The following is a 19,279-nucleotide window of genomic DNA, read 5'->3' on the forward strand; positions in this document are numbered from 1 at the left end:
ACAAGTCCTGCAGGTGAGATTTGAGTTCAAATGGCCAACAGTACCTTTCACATGGGAAGCTATCTACAGGTGATAACAGGGCTTAGAAACTACAAACCAGTGTATTAATTGACCTGACGTCCATGCAGTCAGATGTACTGACAATGGCATACCATAGGGAAGGGTGAAGCACACTGGATTACTATTGTTAGTCTGTGTGTGGAGAGGAGGGAATATCTGCGTACAAATATTACCATTCCAGGGACATCTTCAGACATGTGGGGTGAGACCAGGAGCATGGGTGTGTCAGGAGTTAGGAAATGGGCGGACATGTACATGGAATGTCATGTGCGCAATGCTTGTCATAGGTGTGGCACTTGTGCTGTCTATGTTCTGCTTATATGGAACTCTAGTCACAGATAGTCCTTGCAAAGATAGGTGCTGTACGACTTACTACTGCCAAGGGTCTGGTCATACATTCCTGTTACCAATGCAATTGCACATCCACTGCCTCATGTATGAGGCATTTTTTTCCCTTATAGACTGATGGTGTCTTAGTTGTGTGCCATATGCTGCGATGAACCATATTGCCAACATTTATGTGTGAAATAGGTGTGGTCCTCTGCTATTGCCCTTCAAAGGTGAAATGTACAGGATGTATGTCATTTACAGTGTGTGTGTATGTGACTGTTGTGTAATACGCATCACAATTGCTTTAGAAATTTCTGTGTCCTGATCGGTATATCAGCAATGCTCCATGAGGCTACAGTGTTATTCTGATAGTTAGAGATAAAGGTGAGCAAAAATGATTACCCAGACTATGATATGGTGATTATTATCGGTGTTTATTTACATATGTTGCTACAGTGGTGATGGTGAGTTGTTTTAAAAGAAATTGTTCACAATATGTTGGCGCCTACGCAATTCAGCAGCTGTGTTTTGTTGTTCCCCCTCATGTTGCAGGCCAGCATCCTCCTCTTCCTCCTCTTCAGGCATTTGTGGCTCTGCTTCTAATAGGGGAATGTTCCTTCGTATACAAATGTTGTGCAGAATGGCACATGTTAAAATTATCTCACAGACCATTTCTGGCAAATATAGGAGGCTGCCACCAGTGATGTTGAGGCACCTGAATCTCGACTTGAGGATGCCAAAGGTCCTCTCCACTATGGTGTGTGTCCTCCTATGTGCTTCATTGTAGGCATGCTCTGCTGCATTGCTTGGATTGCCAAATAGTGTCATAATCCATGGCTGGATCCCATACCCCTGATCAGCTGAAAGAGAAAATGATTGGGATCATGTTGATGTAGCTTGCCTCATTAATATAACCTTGCATGGTAGTAGTTGTCTTGTGTTGTCTGTGACTCTTTTGTGTTGTTGTGTTGATTGCTAGGCTTCTAGGATGTACCATCTGCATTGTGTTGTTTCCGTGGCTGAACGAGTGTTTGCCTGCTGACCGGTTGTCAGCAGTATGTTTTGGGATTTGCAGTACAGTGTGCACTCCCTAGCATTGTGACTTGTGATACAGGTGTCCCTGTGTCTTCACTGGGGGTGAGATGATAGTTCCATACACAGATTCAAATTGACAGTGGTGGTAAAACGTTAGCACCTATGTATCCTAGACATTCCATACCTTTAGACATATGCAATGGATTAATTTAAACATCAGTGAGACGCTTACATTTTGCAAGGTGAGCCAAACCTCTCCATACGTTGTTATCATTGACGTATTGACATCAGACTGTACACTAATTTCAGATGTGTGACCGGTTCACTGCAGACCTATCAAACATGGCTAGCGGTGTCAGGACCTCAGTGTGTTCCTGTCCACATGTTGCTGTCGTGGTGTATGTGTTGTGTGTCCTAGAGGGTTGTTGTGCAGTGTATATAAGTAGGTTTCTGTACTTACCAACAGGTAGTCCATTGCCATATCGTCCATCCTGGAAGTGTTGATTGATGGTAGAGTGACGGAAGATGAATGAGTCATGGACACTCCTAGGATACTTTGCCACAATGTTGGTGATCAATCCTTGGTGATTGACAATGGCCTGCACATTGATGGAATGTGTGTGCTTCCTGTTGCGGTAGAGGTGTTCAGTTGCAGCAGGTGGCACAAAGCGTACATGTATGCAGTCAGTGGCACAAAAGACATGTTCGAATCCTTTAATGAGGTAAAACCCCTGTTTTGTCTCCTGCTGCTTCTGCTGTGTGTTTGGGAAGCATATGTGGCGGGATGTAAGTCCAATGATGGCTTCCAGTACTCTGGGCAAGAAGGCAGAGAATGATGGCTGTGATATTCCAGCAACCAGGGCGCCAGTGCTTTGAAAGGAGCCACTTACCAACATGTGAAGTACAGCTAGCAGCTTGGTTTCTTTTGGGATGGTGCGGGGTGTCAGCAAGGTGGGTGCCAACTGTGGCTCTATGTTGCGCAGCAGCTGCTGAATGGCCTGCCAGTTCAGCCTGTACCTCTGGATGATGTCATGTTCCCTGAGGCCATGAAGGGTTGTTCTGGTGCGGAATATCCTCTCCTGCCTTCTGTGCTGCCTTTGGAGTCCCTGCTGGTGTTGCTGTTGCTGGGCTCTGCGTCTGCATGCACGCTGGATGAGAAGCACCTCCATGTCTCCCTTTTGCCGCTCTGCTGTTGTTTCTGTGTGTTCTGATTAAATACAGGTGTGTTAGCCCCATTTTAACACCTGCCCTGACCCGTGCGGGATTTTTGCCCGGAAGCATAAATACGACACACGGCCGTTTACGTCTTTTTTTGGACGGGAACGCCTACCTTGCAAATGATTAACGCAAGGCGGTTTCCCGCATCCAGAAAATGACGCACATGGTGGAATTCTGTTGTCCACCGGCTCGGGTCTCAAAGTTTAAATATGGGGCAAGGTTTGCACCGATTGTGCTTCAAAATTTTTGACGCACATTCGGCACAGACGGTGTATAAATATGCCCCTTTGTTTTTTGTTTTTACGAAGCCATGCCATGCAAAGAGGGCTTTGCATGGCTTTGCAAATCCAGAAATAACTTTTGAGTCAGAGCTGTATTAAAAAAATGATGTAACCCATACACAAAATGTTAGTAAATCTGTGCCTTAATTATTAACACTGGCAATTATTTATGACAGTCCAACACATGATAGTGCTCTCTATTTTGGAGATGCGCAGCTCAACAATTCAACATAGCTTAAAAAACGATAGTACCACTGTGTCCAGGCCATTTTCACAGGTGTAAGTGACGTGTATTCGCCAAAAATGTCACATATTTATAAATGTAATGGTTAGTTGGTAGTGTTTGTATTTGCATTTAGCAGTGCTCGTATGGTCAGTGAATGGTGCAGTCTGCAATGGCTTCCTCAGAAATAGCTTCACACTGACACTTTTTTCAATAAGCACTACACCAGATAAATAAATGACTCCTCATGTTCCCAGAATTTTGAAATATATACATTTTAGTAATCTATGAACTCAATGCTTATCAATAGAGTACATTTCCATAACATATCCAAAAGGCATACCAGTGGCCAGGATAGTTTGGGATAAGAACTCCAGTTTAATGTTTTGTACAAGCTAGTGGTTCCATTAAATTATTGAGATATTTGTTTTTGTTACATGCCATTTTCATACAGACCTAAAACCAAAAGTGATAGAATTACAGCTTCGGTATAGTGAGTAAGGAAACGAGTGGGAGTGGGTGGGAGACGTGAGAAGTAGATAAAGCAAAGAGCTAGAGAGGAGGGAAGTAAGAAGATAAACAAAGAAAATGGTAATGGGAAAATATACTTTAAAGATAATCTGCCTTTTCTGCATGGTCTCCCTGGATATTTTTTTGGCTTTGCTAGTCTCCATTTTTTGGGCTGGCTTTAGAGTTCTATGCACCTTACCTCTGCTAGCCAATAGTAAAGTGCCTGTGTTCCCCCTTAAAACATGGTTGAATTGGCCTATTCCTAATTAGTATATTTAACTTGCCTGTATGTCCCTAGTATATTGTGTAGAAAGTGAACCCAGTATCTGGAAGTTAAATGTCCCCAGCGGACTGTAGCACTTATTGTGTCATCCACTATTGTGACCAAGCAAAGATGTCTTCAGGCTTACCCTGTGCAACCAGACTGTTGTTTTGCAACCAGTTTAAACAACCCTTTTTGATATGCAAAACCCCCTTTTAAATATTTGTAAGTAACCCCTACGTAAGCCTTGGAGTTTACAAGGCAAGGTGCATAATAATTAAAAGTGGGATATGTAGGAAATTAATATTACCAAGTCCCCACATTGACAAGGCCCTAAAAGCTCATTTTACTGTGGCAGGCCAGAGCTAATTTCAAAGTAGCATAACACCTGTCCTATGTAGAAAACCAGAATACAGATACAAATTCTAATACTGTATTTCGGGAATGGAATCAGCTAATAAAATCATTAAATCATATTTATTTTAATTAGCAAAAATGATATTCTATGGTAAAGACATACTTTTACTAAATACAGAGGAAGAGCAACTTCTACGAAGTAATGCTTCACCTGCCTGAACTTTCAAAAGGCTAATTACCATAAGCGGTTCCCAACCTGTGGTCCGGGGATCCCTGGGGTTCCGCGAAGCCTCCTCAGGGGGTCCGCGGCTGCTCAGAGCTCAATATAGGAGGACACTAGGATTACAATAGTACACTTCCCACACCCACCCACAGCACTGTTGAAAATGCCCCGACACATGGCATTTTGGGCCTGTCTGCAGTAAGGCAAACAGGAACTACTGAAAAATTGAGTAGGGTTGGTCCCAGCAACTTTTACTCCATTGGTTAGGTTTTGCCCACGAGTCACTCCCATCCACAAGCTGGTGCCAAAAATAAATGTTGCACCTCCAAGCAATCACCTCCGAAAACATTCTGCACCTGTGGAAAACCAGAAGAGGACTGGATCTGCTGCATGTGACCTGAAAGGAGCCCTGAAGGACTGGTCCTGCTAACTCTTGTTCCCGGGATGAAGAAAGGACTATAAGAATCACTTGACTATGGGGAGACACCAAGCTGCAAGAGTACTTTTCTTTGAAATACCCAGATGACCAGTGGCAACTGGACCCAGACTGTACTCTGTTGTTGGCCTCGGCCTGATAACTTGTGAGTTTCTAAACCCCCTAGGACACCTAGGGGCCTGGCGGGGGGTTTGGAAATGTACTCATATGGTGGATTGGGACGTACAAGACTAGGTCAGAAGGTAAAGTCTTTGACCAGGACGAACAAGGTTAATGTATCTGACCATCGCTCCATCTCAGTCACCTCCAATTCCGCCTAAGTCCCAGTCTACCACAACCACTGATTATTATTGATGCTTTGTGCTTTTTGGTGCTATTTCTAGTTAGAAATTTTAAAGTGTATATCTTTGGTCCCCTTATTGGATTTGTGTCATTTTGATGTGTTTTTGTTTATTAAGATTTTCAAATTGTTATTGTTTTAAATTGTGACTTTATTGCTGTTTTGGTCCTGCATAAATCCTTTACACATTGATGTAAGTTAAGCCTGTCTGCTCTGTGTCATAGCTATAGCTAGCAGTGGGAGACCTCAGGTTAATTCAGCAACTTTAAGGACTCACCCTGAAAAAGGTTGTAACTTTTCCTTAAATTGGGCAGTCACACACCCCAAAAAATCATCCATTTTCTTACAAAGAGAAATTAGAAGTGGGATGAAAGAACAAGGGAAAGATGGAGGACAAGAAAGACAGACACAGGGGGCCTTTACTAACACTTTGGCCCGTATTTATACTCCGTTTGCGCCGAATTAGCGTCGTTTTTTTCGACGCAAATTCGACGCTAAACTAACGCCAACTAACGCCATATTTATACTATGGCGTTAGACGCTTCGGGCGCCAAAGTGCCCGGAGTGTGCGTCATTTTTTAGCGTGAACCCCTTCCTTGCGTTAATGATATGCAAGGGAGGCGTTCCCGTCTTAAAAAATGACTCCCAGGCCTTTACGTGGTATTTATACTCCCGGGCAAAAATGACGCCCGGGAGTGGGTGTGGCCAAAAATGGCGCTTTTGCGCCGCTTTTTAACGCCTGGGTCAGGCATGGCGTTAAGGGACAAGTGGGCTCAAAATGAGCCCAGAGTGCCCTCCCCTGCCCCCAGGGACCCCCCTGCCACCCTTGCCCACCCCAGGAGGACACCCAAGGACGGAGGGACCCATCCCATGGACATTAAGGTAAGTTCAGGTAAGTATTTTTTTTTTTTTTTGTGGCATAGGGGGTCCTGATTTGTGCCCCCCTACATGCCACTATGCCCAATGACCATGCCCAGGGGACAGAAGTCCCCTGGGCATGGCCATTGGGCAAGGGGGCATGACTCCTATCTTTACAATGATAGGAGTCATGTTGATGGGGAATGGGCGTCGAAAAAACATGGCGCAAGTCGGGTTACGACGATTTTTTCGACGTAACCTGACTTGCCCCATTTTAAGACGCCCATACGCCATTTTCCCCCTACGCCGGCGCTGTCTGGTGTACGTGGTTTTTTTCCACGCACACCAGGCAGCGCCGGTCCGCTTGCGCCGGCTAACGCCATTCCATAAATACGGCGCCCGCATGGCGCTTCAGAATGGCGTTAGACGGCGCAAAATTTTTTGACGCTAAACTGCGTTAGCGCAGTTTAGCGTCAAAAAGTATAAATATGGGCCTTTGTATCACGTTTACTTCACAAGAGTGACACAAACCCGGTGCAGTGTTGTAATGAGATTTACTTTTCAGTGCAAATCCTGATAAACGCTATAAAGTAGACTCAAGCAACACAAAGTAGCGCTATGGTGTAGGGGTGTGTGAACTGGTTCAAAGCAGATTTAAGTGCACCAGCAGGGGGCGAGAAACGGCACTAGATCTTTGAGATATGGCTCTGTTCAGGTATCTACCTTTCATGCAATGCAGTGCAACAACTTCAATTTGGCCCCTTAGAGTGAAAAAGACAGGTATGGCGTGGCAAAGAAAGACGTGTATGTGAAAGGAAGGAAGGTGAGAGAATGGAAAAAAGGATAAAAAAGAGAACAAATAAAAAAATAGAGAGCAAGACAGTGAAATTACCAAAGTTGTTTAAATGGATTGAACAATCAGATGAATTAAGCCATCATGAAAAAAGTAGTTCCCTTCAGAGCCAAGGACTACAATGGCAATGCTTGCTTTTTGTGGCCAAAATTATTTTGCTGTTTGCCATTTAAAACAAAATATTGAGGGCCCAGCAGTTTCCCATTAACAAAGCTGTGTAAAAACCATGACAAAACAAAACATGCACTGACAAAGCCAAAATGCTGGCCAGACCTATTGGCTTTTCCAGTGGTTTTTTTATAACGCGTTTTAACTTTACAATTGGATGTAGCACACCGTGTATTGAGGTTCTTTGCTGTTGCATGTATTGTCTATGTGTACATTCATGTAAATGAACATATACCCATTGAAGAAGGATAACCCTTAATTGCAGTGGGCAATTTTTTCGAATGTCATGATTTAATGGATTTTGAGCTTCGACAATAAACTAACACAGCTAGATAATGATTCTGCAGAAATAAGCAAGTATACACTGAATAATGCTGTGCGGCACGTATAAAGCTGTGCAACGGCAGGCACAGTTCAAGGTTAGACTGGTGGTTAACTATATCACAATAGATTTATATATATGTTCAGTTACTTAACATGTTTTAAATTCCCGATATTTGCCCTCAATATAGTGCGCTGAATGCATTTTGTGCAGCACATTGATCCCTTCTTTTCTGGTTTTTGATTGTGTGATATTTGAGTTTGTCTCGTTAATTTTGCAACTTGTGGTGTTTCTGTGAGTATCACTGTCAGTATGTGCTGTGTGTGAGATAAATGCATTCTCAGTGGTTCCTTCTCACTGCCTGTATGCTCAGTACATCTGCGTTTTCATAAATCAGTGGTACTTTGACGCTTCCTTTTTGTTTATGCACATAGATGTGTTTGCTGACTGTTTGCACAAGCATCACATGGGGTTTGCATGAGGTTGGAAGCTCTCAGAGTCAAAACATTTCTACTTACTTTTTCCTCTCACACCTCTTGAAAAGTAAATAAAGGGCAATCAGAGCAGTTCTATTCTTCATTCCAAACACGTAGTCTCTGATTGGTCAATTGGTGTTATGCTAACATCTTGAAGTTCCCATGTGTGCTAATGCTAGATATGAAGGTGTGTATTATGGAGATGTGTTAGTGGGCCATTACATGTTTAGGTATGTGACTCAATGGGGATCATGTCCACAAGTGCCATTTCATGATTAGATTTTTGGCTCCTACATCTGTGTACCTGTGGTCGAACATGGTTATTCTCAATGGGGTTCAAGGCTTTCAAGCCACTGATCTATAAGTGGTGGACAACTTCGGCAAAATAATAAAATGTGCCTGTAATTCCCCCATCCCTACATCTACACACATGCGCACACACACAATGATAAAATACATTTTTGGCAGCACTATCAATTTAAAATACTCCACAAGTCAAAGATCTCCACAAGTCAAAAACAGGATGTTTAAAGGCACTTTACTACATTTTTAGGCCAGGAGATCTATGAACTTTGATACCTGCAAACATACTATAAAGATCAGTTCTCTCCCAAGTTTTAGAATTTCTTTGCTTGTTTCAAAAGAGCGTCATAAATGAGCTAGTTGTGTCATGCAGTGCTATCATTTTCATCATATAGAGGGTTTACAAAAAACATTCCGCTCTCTGTAAGTTGAATTCCCTTCAGTGCTTCTTCACCGGAGTACAAGCCTTGCGGATCCTACAGAAAGACATGAAAAATTATTAATGAGTATTTAAAAAAATAAATAATCATGGCATCGAAAGAATCTTCTCTCCCAACAGGGTGAAAATCATTGCCTGTGCTGTGATTTGTCTGTGTGCTTTTTGCTGTCTAATCACGAGTGGCTTAGATTACTACAAGCATTCCACCCATTACTTTTCTCTTTTTACAATCAAGACCCTAAAAGTGCAAATATGATTCCCTGACATGAGTCCTGTGCTCACTTTGATTAGGAATCCAGCTGCCCCTTACTGGTGAGGACTGAAAAGGCCAAAACATTGGTTTGGGGTAGAATGTGTTCCCATCTAGAAAGGATCTGGCAGTTCAGGATAGACTGGACCAAGACCAAGACTGATTTGCACAGAGCTGGTCTTTGTCTGAAGTGGGCAAAAAATGAAGGACACGAATGTGCTTCAAGTATTTACAGTGGGATGGCCTAATTCAAGTGTGCCAATCATCTCTTTTTCCTTTTTCTAATTCGAATGTATTACCAACACCCCATTTTACATACAAGAAAAGATTATTGTGACCTCCACAGAAAGATGCTTCAGGAAGCCGTATGCTAAACTGTGCTGTCTAATAGCGACTTCTAGTTGCAGATTCCTTACCTTTGTATTTCCCAGGTGTCAGACTGGATCTGGAGATTTTTCTTCGAGCAGTACCTCTGCGTGCTGTCAGGTTGCGTCAGTCGACTCCGCGGGCGTCGTTGGCGTCGTGCTCGCCGTGATGATGTTGCGGTGGTATAAAGGCGCCACCCCGGCGCGCTGACATCAGTTCTTTTCTTTCCGCCCCAGCATACGGGCAGATCCGGAGAAGAGCTACCTCAGTAATTTTTTTACTACATTGACACTTTTGTCGAATTTTGGACGAGTTCGTGGATGCATCAAGGATGTCCTGCAAGACCGGATTCAAGCTCTGCGACTCCTGTCACCGAACCATGTCGGTGACGGAACCGCGTCTCGTGTGTCTCTGGTGCCTGGAGCGTGATCACGACTCGAAGTTGTGCTCCGAGTGTCGGGCCATGAACCCGAAGGCTTTGAGGAAGCAGTCCCTAAAGCTCATGGCGGCCCGACACTCGACTCTGCGGCGCTCATGGTCCCGTTCGAGACGAAGGTCTCGAGACCGGCCGCGGAGTCACAACCACTCTTTGTCCTCAAAGTCATCAGGACATTTAGGTCACAAAAAGAAGAAGTCGAAGAAGGACAAGCATTCTTCGACTTCACCCCATCGATTGGATGGTACAATGCCCACAATCAACGTCGATACCATCCTCATACCCGACGACCCGAGCCGGAACAACGTCGATCGACACCAATTCAGTTCTCTATGGGCTCTCCTGGGCCCAGGGTTGATCCAGACCCTTATTCTTGTGGGTATGGATTCAGGGAGAGTATGGAGGAGATGCTGGACCCTTTAGAATACCAGCTTAACCCCCAAATGGACTGAGTACAGGATTTGGGTGGGTGATGCCAGTGGTCTAGTCACCTCCGTTGACACTGGTATGCTCTCCTCCTAGCGTGGCTACGGAGGATGGTGTTTCTTATTGTATGGTGGTGAGAAGGGCGGCTGAGGTCGTGGACCTCGAGCTACCTTCTGTGGAGGTTAGGCCTAATATCCTAACCAACGAGCTTCAGCCGGGGACTTCCTCTTCGAGGCCCCTTTCACCCTTTAATGAAGCACTGACAGACGTCCTTTTGGGTACTTGATCCAGACCCAGCACAGGGGCTCCTGTGAATAGGAGGACTGCCCGCCGCCATCGGCCTGTGCCGTCAGACCCGAAATTCCTGACCCGACATCCCACGCCTGAGAGCCTTGTCATCCAGGCTTCTTCTTCATCTGGCGCATTCCCTGCCGCAAACCTTGATAGGGAATCAAAAAGACTGGATAATTTGGGGAAGAAGTTGTTTTCTTCCAACAGTCTAGCGCTGTGGTCCATGAACACTGCATGCCTTTTGGGCTGCTATTCCCATACTCTCTGGGATACGGTCGCACAAGTGCTGCCTGCAGTTGCGGAGGAGGCACGGACTGTCCTGTCCCAAGCTGTAACAGATGGGAGGGATGCAGCTAAGTTCATGATTCGTTGTGGACTGGATACGACCGACTCTCTGGGCAGATCGGTTGCATTGACTGTGGCATTGAGATGCCACGCCTGGCTGAGAACATCTGGCTTTTCGGGGGATGTCCAGAAATCCTTGATGGACATGCCCTTTGATGGCACACGTCTCTTTGGAGACAAGGCGGACTCGGCACTCGAGCGCTTTAAGGATTCGCAAGCCACGGGCCGGTCCCTTGGCCTTGTACCCTCACCTAGACCCCAGCATTCCACTTTTCGCCCCTTTCGTGGCTACGGAAGGGGCACCCAACTGCGTCCTTTCCCCCCGGCCACTGACCCGCGCATGCTGTACGGCCCCTGCGTGGCTGCGGACAAGGGATCCCACGTTCCTGGGGATCAGGGAGCCAGCAGGTCACCCAGTCCACCCACCCCCTCTTCAGCCTCCAAGCCTTCCTAGTCCACAGGTACATCAGGAGCCAGCAGGTGGCAGGATATGCCATTACCTGCCCCAATGGCAATCCGTTACCTCGGACAGGTGGGCCCTCCAAATTGTCCGAAGGGGCTACTCCCTCCCCTCAAAACATCTCCTCTAGCCATGCCACCTTCATACATTCAGGTATCGGAGGATCATATGGCACTTCTCCGCGAGGAAGTCAAAGTCATTTTGGCCAAACGAGCTATAGGGAGGGATCCGTTGCCAGAAGTAGGTTGTGGTTGCTATTCCTGCTACTTTCTGGTTCCGAAAAAGGACAAAGGTCTTCGACCTATTATAGATCTTCGCTCCCTCAATCTCTTCCTAAAAAAGGAGAAGTTCAAAATGTTGACACTGGCTCAGGTCCTATCTGCCCTGGATCCCGGAGACTGGATGGTAGCATTGGACATGCAAAATGCACACTTCCACATTCCCATCTTGCTGGACCACAGACGTTACCTACGATTCGTGGTAGGTCACAAGCACTTTCAGTTTACCACGCTCCCCTTTGGCCTTACCAGTGTCCCTCGGGTGTTCACGACGGTGATGGTAGTGGTGGCAGCTAATCTGCGCAGGTTAGGGGACCCAGCCTTCCCCTGCCTCGACGATTGGCTGTTGAAGGCGAACTCGCCCCAGACAATCGTCTCCCACCTCCAGAGTATGGCGAACCTTTTGCATTCACTGGGATTCACTATCAACGTGCCGAAGTTACACCTGACTCCTTCTCAGACGCTCCCTTTCATCTGAGCAGTTCTGGATACAGTGCAGTTTCGGGCATATCCTCCCGAAAAGCGAGTCCAGGATATTTGGGCTATGATACTGATGTTTCAGCCTCTGTCCTGGATTTTGGTGAAAATTACTCTGAGGCTGCTGGGCCTCATGGCCTCATGCATCCTGCTGGTTCAAAATGCCAGATGGCATATACGGGCTCTGCAGTGGGACCTGAAGTTCCAGTGGGCTCAGCATCAGGGGAATCTCTCAGACAAGGTCCAGATCTCGGAAGGGACTGCGAAAGACCTACAGTGGTGGTTAACGAATCAGGATTGGGTCAAGGGCAGGTCCCTCTCCTTTCCACAATCAGATCTTACGGTTGTGACAGATGTGTCACTCCTGGGATGAGGTGGCCACATGGGAGAGGCAGAGATCAGAGGCATCTGGTCTCCGACGGAAACCGGGCTCCATATCAATCATCTGGAGCTCTGAACGATTCGACTAGCACTGAAAGCATTTCTTCCCTCTCTCAAGGGGAAAGCAGTTCAGGTGTTCACAGACAACACCACCGCCATGTGGTATTGCAACAAACAAGGCGGAGTGGGATAGTGGACCCTTTGTCAAAAGGCCCTTCGTCTCTGGACTTGGCCGGAACATCAGGGCATTTCCCTGGTGTTTCAACACCTGGCAGGCTCCTTGAATGCCAGAGCAGACTAACTCAGCCGACGATGCATGGTTGACCACGAATGGCGTCTCCATACGGAGGTGGCACAAGGTCTCTTCCTGCAGTGGGGAGAACCTTGGTTAGACTTGTTTGCCTCCATAGAGAACACACAGTGTCAGCTGTTTTGCGCGTTGGAGTTTCCAAGGCGGCACTCCCTCGGCAACACTTTTCGTCGCGAGTGGAATTCAGGCCTTCTGTACACCTTCCTGCCAAGACCACTTCTGCCCAGAGTTCAGAAGAAGATCAGGTAAGATCGGGCCCAAGAAATACTGGTGGCTCCGGACTGGGCACAAAGAGTCTGGTATCCCGAGCTTTTGAACATGGCCATAGCTCCTCCGATCAAACTGCCCCTTTGGGAAGATCTTCTGTCGCAGCAGCAGGGGAAGGTCCTCCACCCAAACCTGTCAACTCTGCAACTTCTTGCATGGAGATTGAGCGGCAACAGTTGACGTCTTTTGACTTGCCACCCGAAGTCTGTGACGTTATCTTGGCAGCCAGGCGTCCCTCAACCAAAACTGTATACACCTGTCGTTGGAAGAAATTTGTGGCATGGTGCATCGACAATTCTGTTGATCCTCTATCAGCTCCTCTCTCTCACGTTCTTCTCTTTATTCTTTCCCTTACCCAACAGCGTTCCACCTTGGGCACTCTTAGGGGATATCTTTCTGCTATTTCTGCTTTCTTAAGGCTACCTGATCAGACTTCCTTATTTGAATCTCCCATAGTTGGGAGGTTTCTTAAAGGCCTCACACATCTCTTTCCTCCTATTGCATTCATCATGCCCCAGTGGGATCTCAACCTGGTCTTAACTTACCCTATGTGTACCCCGTTTGAACCGCTTCCCAACTGTCCTCTAAGGCTCTTAACTATAAAGACTGTCTTTTTAGTTGCAATTACTTCTGCCCGCAGAGTTAGTGAACTCCAGGCTCTGTCATCTAAGCTACCTTTTCTTGCCATACATCCTGACAAAGTGGTGCTTCGCTAGAGGGCTTCTTTTCTTCCTAAGGTAGTGACACCCTTCCATGTCGGACAGTCCATCACCTTGCCTACCTTTTATGCACCCCCACATCCCTCTCATGAAAAGGAGAGACTCCACCTTCTGGACTCAAAAAGAGCGTTGGCGTTCTATCTTGATTGTACCAAAGACATCTGGGCGGATGATCAACTCTTTGTGGGATATGTGGCTGCAAAGAAGGGGAAGGCGGTGCAGAAGAGGACCATCTCCAGATGGGTACTCTTATGCATCAAAATGTGCTACGCTCTGGCTAAAAAGCAACCTTCTGAAGGTTTGCGAGCTCACTCCACCAGAGATACTGCTGCTACCACAGCGCTAGCATGGGGCGTTCCAGTCCCGGATATTTGTCAGGCAGCAACGTGGGCATCTATGCACACTTTTACCAAGCACTACTGCCTGGACAATCAGGTCCGAAGGGACGGCTACTTTGGCCAATTGGTCCTGCAGGACTTTTTGGTGTGATCTCGGTTCGCAGGCCCACCACTGGGGATGGTATTGTTCGGGTATCTATTCAAAAGTAAGGAATCTGCAACTAGAAGTCTCTATCAGATGTACAAGTTACTTACCTTTGATAATGAAATATCTGGTAGAGACATATTCTAGTTGCAGATTCCTTACCGACCAGCCAATCCTCGCCACACTGCGAACTGATTTCTAGGGACAGGCACTTCCCCTTGAGGGCCTGGCGTGGAAAGTCGTGAAAAGAAACTGACGTCAGTGCGCCGGGGTGGCGCCTATATATGACCGCGACGTCATCAACGTGAGCATGACGCCATTGACGACCGCGGAGCCGACCGACGCCACCTGACGGCGCGCAGAGGTACTGCTCGAAGAAAAATCTCCAGATCAGGTCTGACGCCTGGGAAAATTCAAAGATAAGGAATCTGCAACTAGAATATGTCTTTACCAGATATTTCGTTACCGAAGGTAAGTATCTTGTACAGTAGGGCATGTACTTGTTGATGCCGTTACTAGCTTCACTCCCATGTGCACATGCTAAAGTTTAAGAAATACTCCTGCGTAATGTACTAAGACTGTGATAAGCCCATGGTTCTTTTTCATTTTAATTAATAATATTGTAAGCAAAGTGATCAGTGCTTTGACTTCACATTTCTAATTCAGTACCTGCCATCACTTCACATAGCCCATATACAGGTACACCCCCTCCTTGGATACATGGTGGACATATATAAAGTAAAAAAAACACATAGGGGCTGATTCACAATAGCATTTATGAGTACTGGAAGTAGAACGACATGAGTACTCTTTTACGTACTCTTTCATGCCTTTCTGAATCCGCCACAAAACGTCCACCTCCCTATTAGTAAAAGTGCAAGTAGAGTATTTGTACTAATTGTATATGAATGTGACCCGAATGTCGCCATTTTCTTCCCTTTTAGAGTTCATCCACACACGCACTCTTACATTCTTTTGTGAATCAGCCCCATAGACCAGAAAATAGTTGGAACACAATAGTATCTAATACTGACATGGAGCTGGCTGGTTTGACATCTGGTGACGTCTTTTTTTTTTTACAATGTGTGAACTAACATTGTACACTTTAAACGTTGTCCGAAAAACGGAGTTCCAAAGTCTCAATATAAGTTTATTTTCGCCTTATTGCAAAATTAGGTCTATTACTTTTTTTTCATTTGAGAAAGTGCTTTCGGGTTTAGTCCATGAGAGGCTGTGCCACAACAACATATTTTTTACTATAACAGATAATTATTAATTTGGCTGCCTTTAGGTAGTTTTGTAAGTAAACGTATCTCATATGGACATCTGAACAATCTGGCTTAGATCACCCTTTCCCTGGGGCCTAGTTGGGCAAGCTGGATGTTAGTAAATTAAATGGCATCTAAATATGCTAGAACTTAAACTTAAAAGGTAATTTAATTCAGCCCTACAACCAGTGTGAATTTAGGGTGGGGTTTGGGAACACTTGTCATGTCCACATTTTTGTAAGAAGATGTTGTCTAGTCGATATCTCTGCAGTACACATTTTGTTGATATATGAAATTACAGTTTTTATTTTTTTGAGGTCAATATTTTTAATAAAGAACCCCTCCTCAACTCGCCCAAGCAAAGCCTAAATGGTGATAAGTGAGTGAGACAATAAGTCAGGGATGATTGACAAGAGACCCTTCTATGCCAAGTGAGCTGATTCAGGGCATTTTACATGTTAGACGGTGACATATTTTTATGAGAAGTCACGTTTTCAAAGAAATTCTGAGACAATAAACAATTCCTGCAGTGCCAGCGGCAGACCTTTCGCAGTGGTGTAACAAATGTTCCCGCAGCCCCCGCGGTGAGGAGGGCCCCCCGAGCTCCAGGGGCCACTTCAGCACAGAACCCTGACCTGAGAGCTCCTGAGTAAGTCCAGAAGGGCTCCCTTTCATGTGTTTTGCGGGGGGGCGGCGGGAGTGGAGGGGGGACGACTCAAGTTTCGTTATGCCACTGGACCCTAGTCCGACACAGCTGTTCCCCTCCTCTTAGTCACTGTTAATTTTAGGAAGGTGTAAAGTTAAAATGCCATTATATAAGAGTGGCCGGTGGGACACTGTCCATAATACAAGGTTACAACTGTGTCTGTGTGGTCTATTTTAGTAGCATGGAGGCCTAGTGCCCCAACACTACACAGGACAACAGAAGGCTCCAACAGCCTCAAACACTCTTGGCCCTCGCAGAGCACATCAGAAATCCTCGTTATTTCCTCAACCCGAAATTGCAGTTACTGGGAGCCCCAGTAATTCTACGGCTAGAGCAATGTTAGGGATTACGGGGCATATTTATACTCCGTTTGCGCCGAATTAGCGTCGTTTTTTTCGACGCAAATTCGGCGCAAAACTAACGCCATATTTATACTTTGGCGTTAGACGCGTCTAGCGCCAAAGTATGGGCAAATAGCGTCATTTTTTTGCGTGAACGCCTTCCTTGCGTTAATGAGATGCAAGGAAGGCGTTCCCGTCTAAAAAAATGACGGCGACGCAAATGCGTCGTATTTATACTCCCGGGCAAAAATCACGCCCGGGAGTGGTCGGGTCAAAAAACCCCGCATTTGCGCCACTTTTTAACGCCTGGGTCAGGGTAGGCGTTAAGGGGCCTGTGGGCTCAAAATGAGCCCACAGGTGCCCTCCCCTGCCCCCAGGGACCCCCCCTGCCACCCTTGCCCACCCCAGGAGGACACCCAAGGATGGAGGGACCCATCCCAGGGACATTCAGGTAAGTTCAGGTAAGTATATATATATTTTTTTTTTTGGGTGGCATAGGGGGGCCTTATTTGTGCCCCCCTACATGCCACTATGCCCAATGACCATGCCCAGGGGACATAAGTCCCCTGGGCATGGCCATTGGGCAAGGGGGCATGACTCCTGTCTTTACTAAGACAGGAGTCATGTAAATGGCGTCTGGGCGTCGTTAAAAATGGCGCAAATCGGGTGGAGGCGATTTTTTGCGTCAACCTGACTTGCACCATTTTTAAGACGCCCTAGCGCCACTTTTCCCAACGCCGGCGCTGCCTGGTGTACGTGGTTTTTTTTTCACGCACACCAGGCAGCGCCGGTCTGCTTGCGCCGGCTAACGCCATTCAATAAATACGGCGCCCGCATGGCGCTTCAGAATGACGTTAGCCGGCGCAAAATTTTTTGACGCTAAACTGCGTTAGCGCAGTTTAGCGTCAAAAAGTATAAATACGGGCCTACATGTTTTGGGGGATTCATGTATAACATGTGGGAATCCGTGTTTTCTGCGTCGGTTACTATGTTTTAGGCCGTGTTTTAAACAGAGTAATTGCCATGTTGAAACACACAACATGTAACCACAGCATGGCAGCAGGAGTTCCTCTGGTCAGGAAGGGCATGAGTGAACCCTGCCTCTAATCAGCCATTTTATCTTTTAGTGCCACTTATGTACATTGCCCACGAGAGTGGGAACACAAAGAATTAATTTTACTTCTATGTAAGTTTTATAAATAGTGACGTATCAATTCCTTTTTTGTCATATACATATATGTTAACCAATAAAACTGTTATGAATTTGAATTTTTCTTGTACAAATACAGTGGCCACGTACCATTCTAATAATATAAGGATCAGTCACGGATACTAAGGGAAGGTTTTCAAACATTGCACAACACTATCGATGAAACATATACTGTAGGAAAAGACAGGTCAAATACATACCTGGGTTGCAGGTGTCTCCATATCAAATATGGGATTGTCAAATCCTTTATCTGTTCGGTTTGAGATATGTTCCAGATCAGAGTCTGTCTTCCAGAATGTCGGCCAACTCCAAGTTTGAAACCTGGGTGTAAAGACATTGTTTCCAATTAATGCCATTTTGCACTGTTCGACTTAAATTTATTTTTCATGCAGGTGTGGTATACTAAAGACCCCGTACTTTAGTAAAAAGGAAAGTGAGTTTTAATGAGCGTCATACCGTAATAAATCAGTTCAACAGTAACAGAGGTATAGGGTGGAACAGTTCTTAATACTGTTGGCCTTGACAATAACTTTCAAAGGTTAAGAAAACTGGTGACTGCAAATGTGAGTATATCCAGAGTTGAGTTACAGCAGAACAAGAAGGGTCTCATTTACAAGGCCCTAGCGGCACACTGCGCCACCGGTGGCGCAGTGTGCTGGCCCATATTTACAAGGTCACGCAAAGCCACCTTGCATGGTTTTCTATGGCTGTCTAAATATGGCCCCCATTCACGCATAACTGAAAGGGTCGTTCTATGGGTGTTGCTGTGGGTGTTCCCACACAACACCAATGGTACCTGAAGGAATCTGACGCATTCACAGATTTACAAGACTGGGAATGTGTCAGATTCCTACGCCACCTCATGGGTGTTGTTTAAGTGGCACAATGGGGAGAAATAACATTATTTCTCCTTGTTTTTTCCTCTTTCTGTGTGTGCTGCATTCTATAGAACACATAGAAAGAGGAAAACACAATTAATAATTGTTTATGTGCAGGAAGGTGTTCCTTTTGCACATAGACAATCATCCCTGCAACGCAGGCACCCTTGCACTGTGGTGCAAGGATGCCTGCATTGGCGCTAGGCAGCAGTTTGTGCACCAGCATTGAGGAAAGTACAGGGAAGCGTTGCATTTCTGTAAATAGAATGCATCCCTGCACTTTCAAAATGACGCAGCACGGCAGAGCAGACTGGCTTGCAGCACCACGCTGTGTCATTTCCTCATAAATGAGGCCCCAAAAGTTTTAGATACCAGTGTAAATATTTAACAAATCACTGTGCTGTTTATGCTCCAGGCGTGGCTGTAAATAGTAAATGTAAGACTGTGTCCTTCAGTGCATGTACATTCCGCTAACAGGAGCATACCTCTCTCGATTTTTTTTAACCAAGGCAAAATAGTCAAAATAACCTTATTTTTTGCAGCAGCATGCAAGTGCAACACAGTGCAGTACTGAATGAATTACCAAATGTCTCTTCTAGCCTGAACAGCAGCACCTCAGGGTAACGTTGGGCCATGGTGCAAGGGTGCCTGCACTGCAGGCAGGATTGTTTTGTGCAAGAAGGGACATGAGTA

General features: G+C 45.8%; 1 protein-coding gene across 1 annotated transcript in view; it reads right to left on the reverse strand.

Moving 5' to 3' along the window:
• Nucleotides 1-8,473: 8,473 nt before the first annotated feature.
• AMN (amnion associated transmembrane protein) overlaps nt 8,474-19,279 on the reverse strand; it is a 235,143-nt gene continuing 224,337 nt past the window's right edge. Inside the window, exons 11-12 of the mRNA XM_069207299.1 lie at nt 17,909-18,029; nt 8,474-8,731 (exon numbers count right to left, since the gene is read on the reverse strand). Of these exons, the coding sequence (XP_069063400.1) occupies nt 8,621-8,731; nt 17,909-18,029 (232 nt within the window). The 3' untranslated portion in view covers nt 8,474-8,620. The remainder of the gene's footprint in view (nt 8,732-17,908; nt 18,030-19,279) is intronic.

This window comes from Pleurodeles waltl, chromosome 9, assembly GCF_031143425.1.
Source record: "Pleurodeles waltl isolate 20211129_DDA chromosome 9, aPleWal1.hap1.20221129, whole genome shotgun sequence".
Classification (NCBI taxonomy): Eukaryota; Metazoa; Chordata; class Amphibia; order Caudata; family Salamandridae; genus Pleurodeles; species Pleurodeles waltl.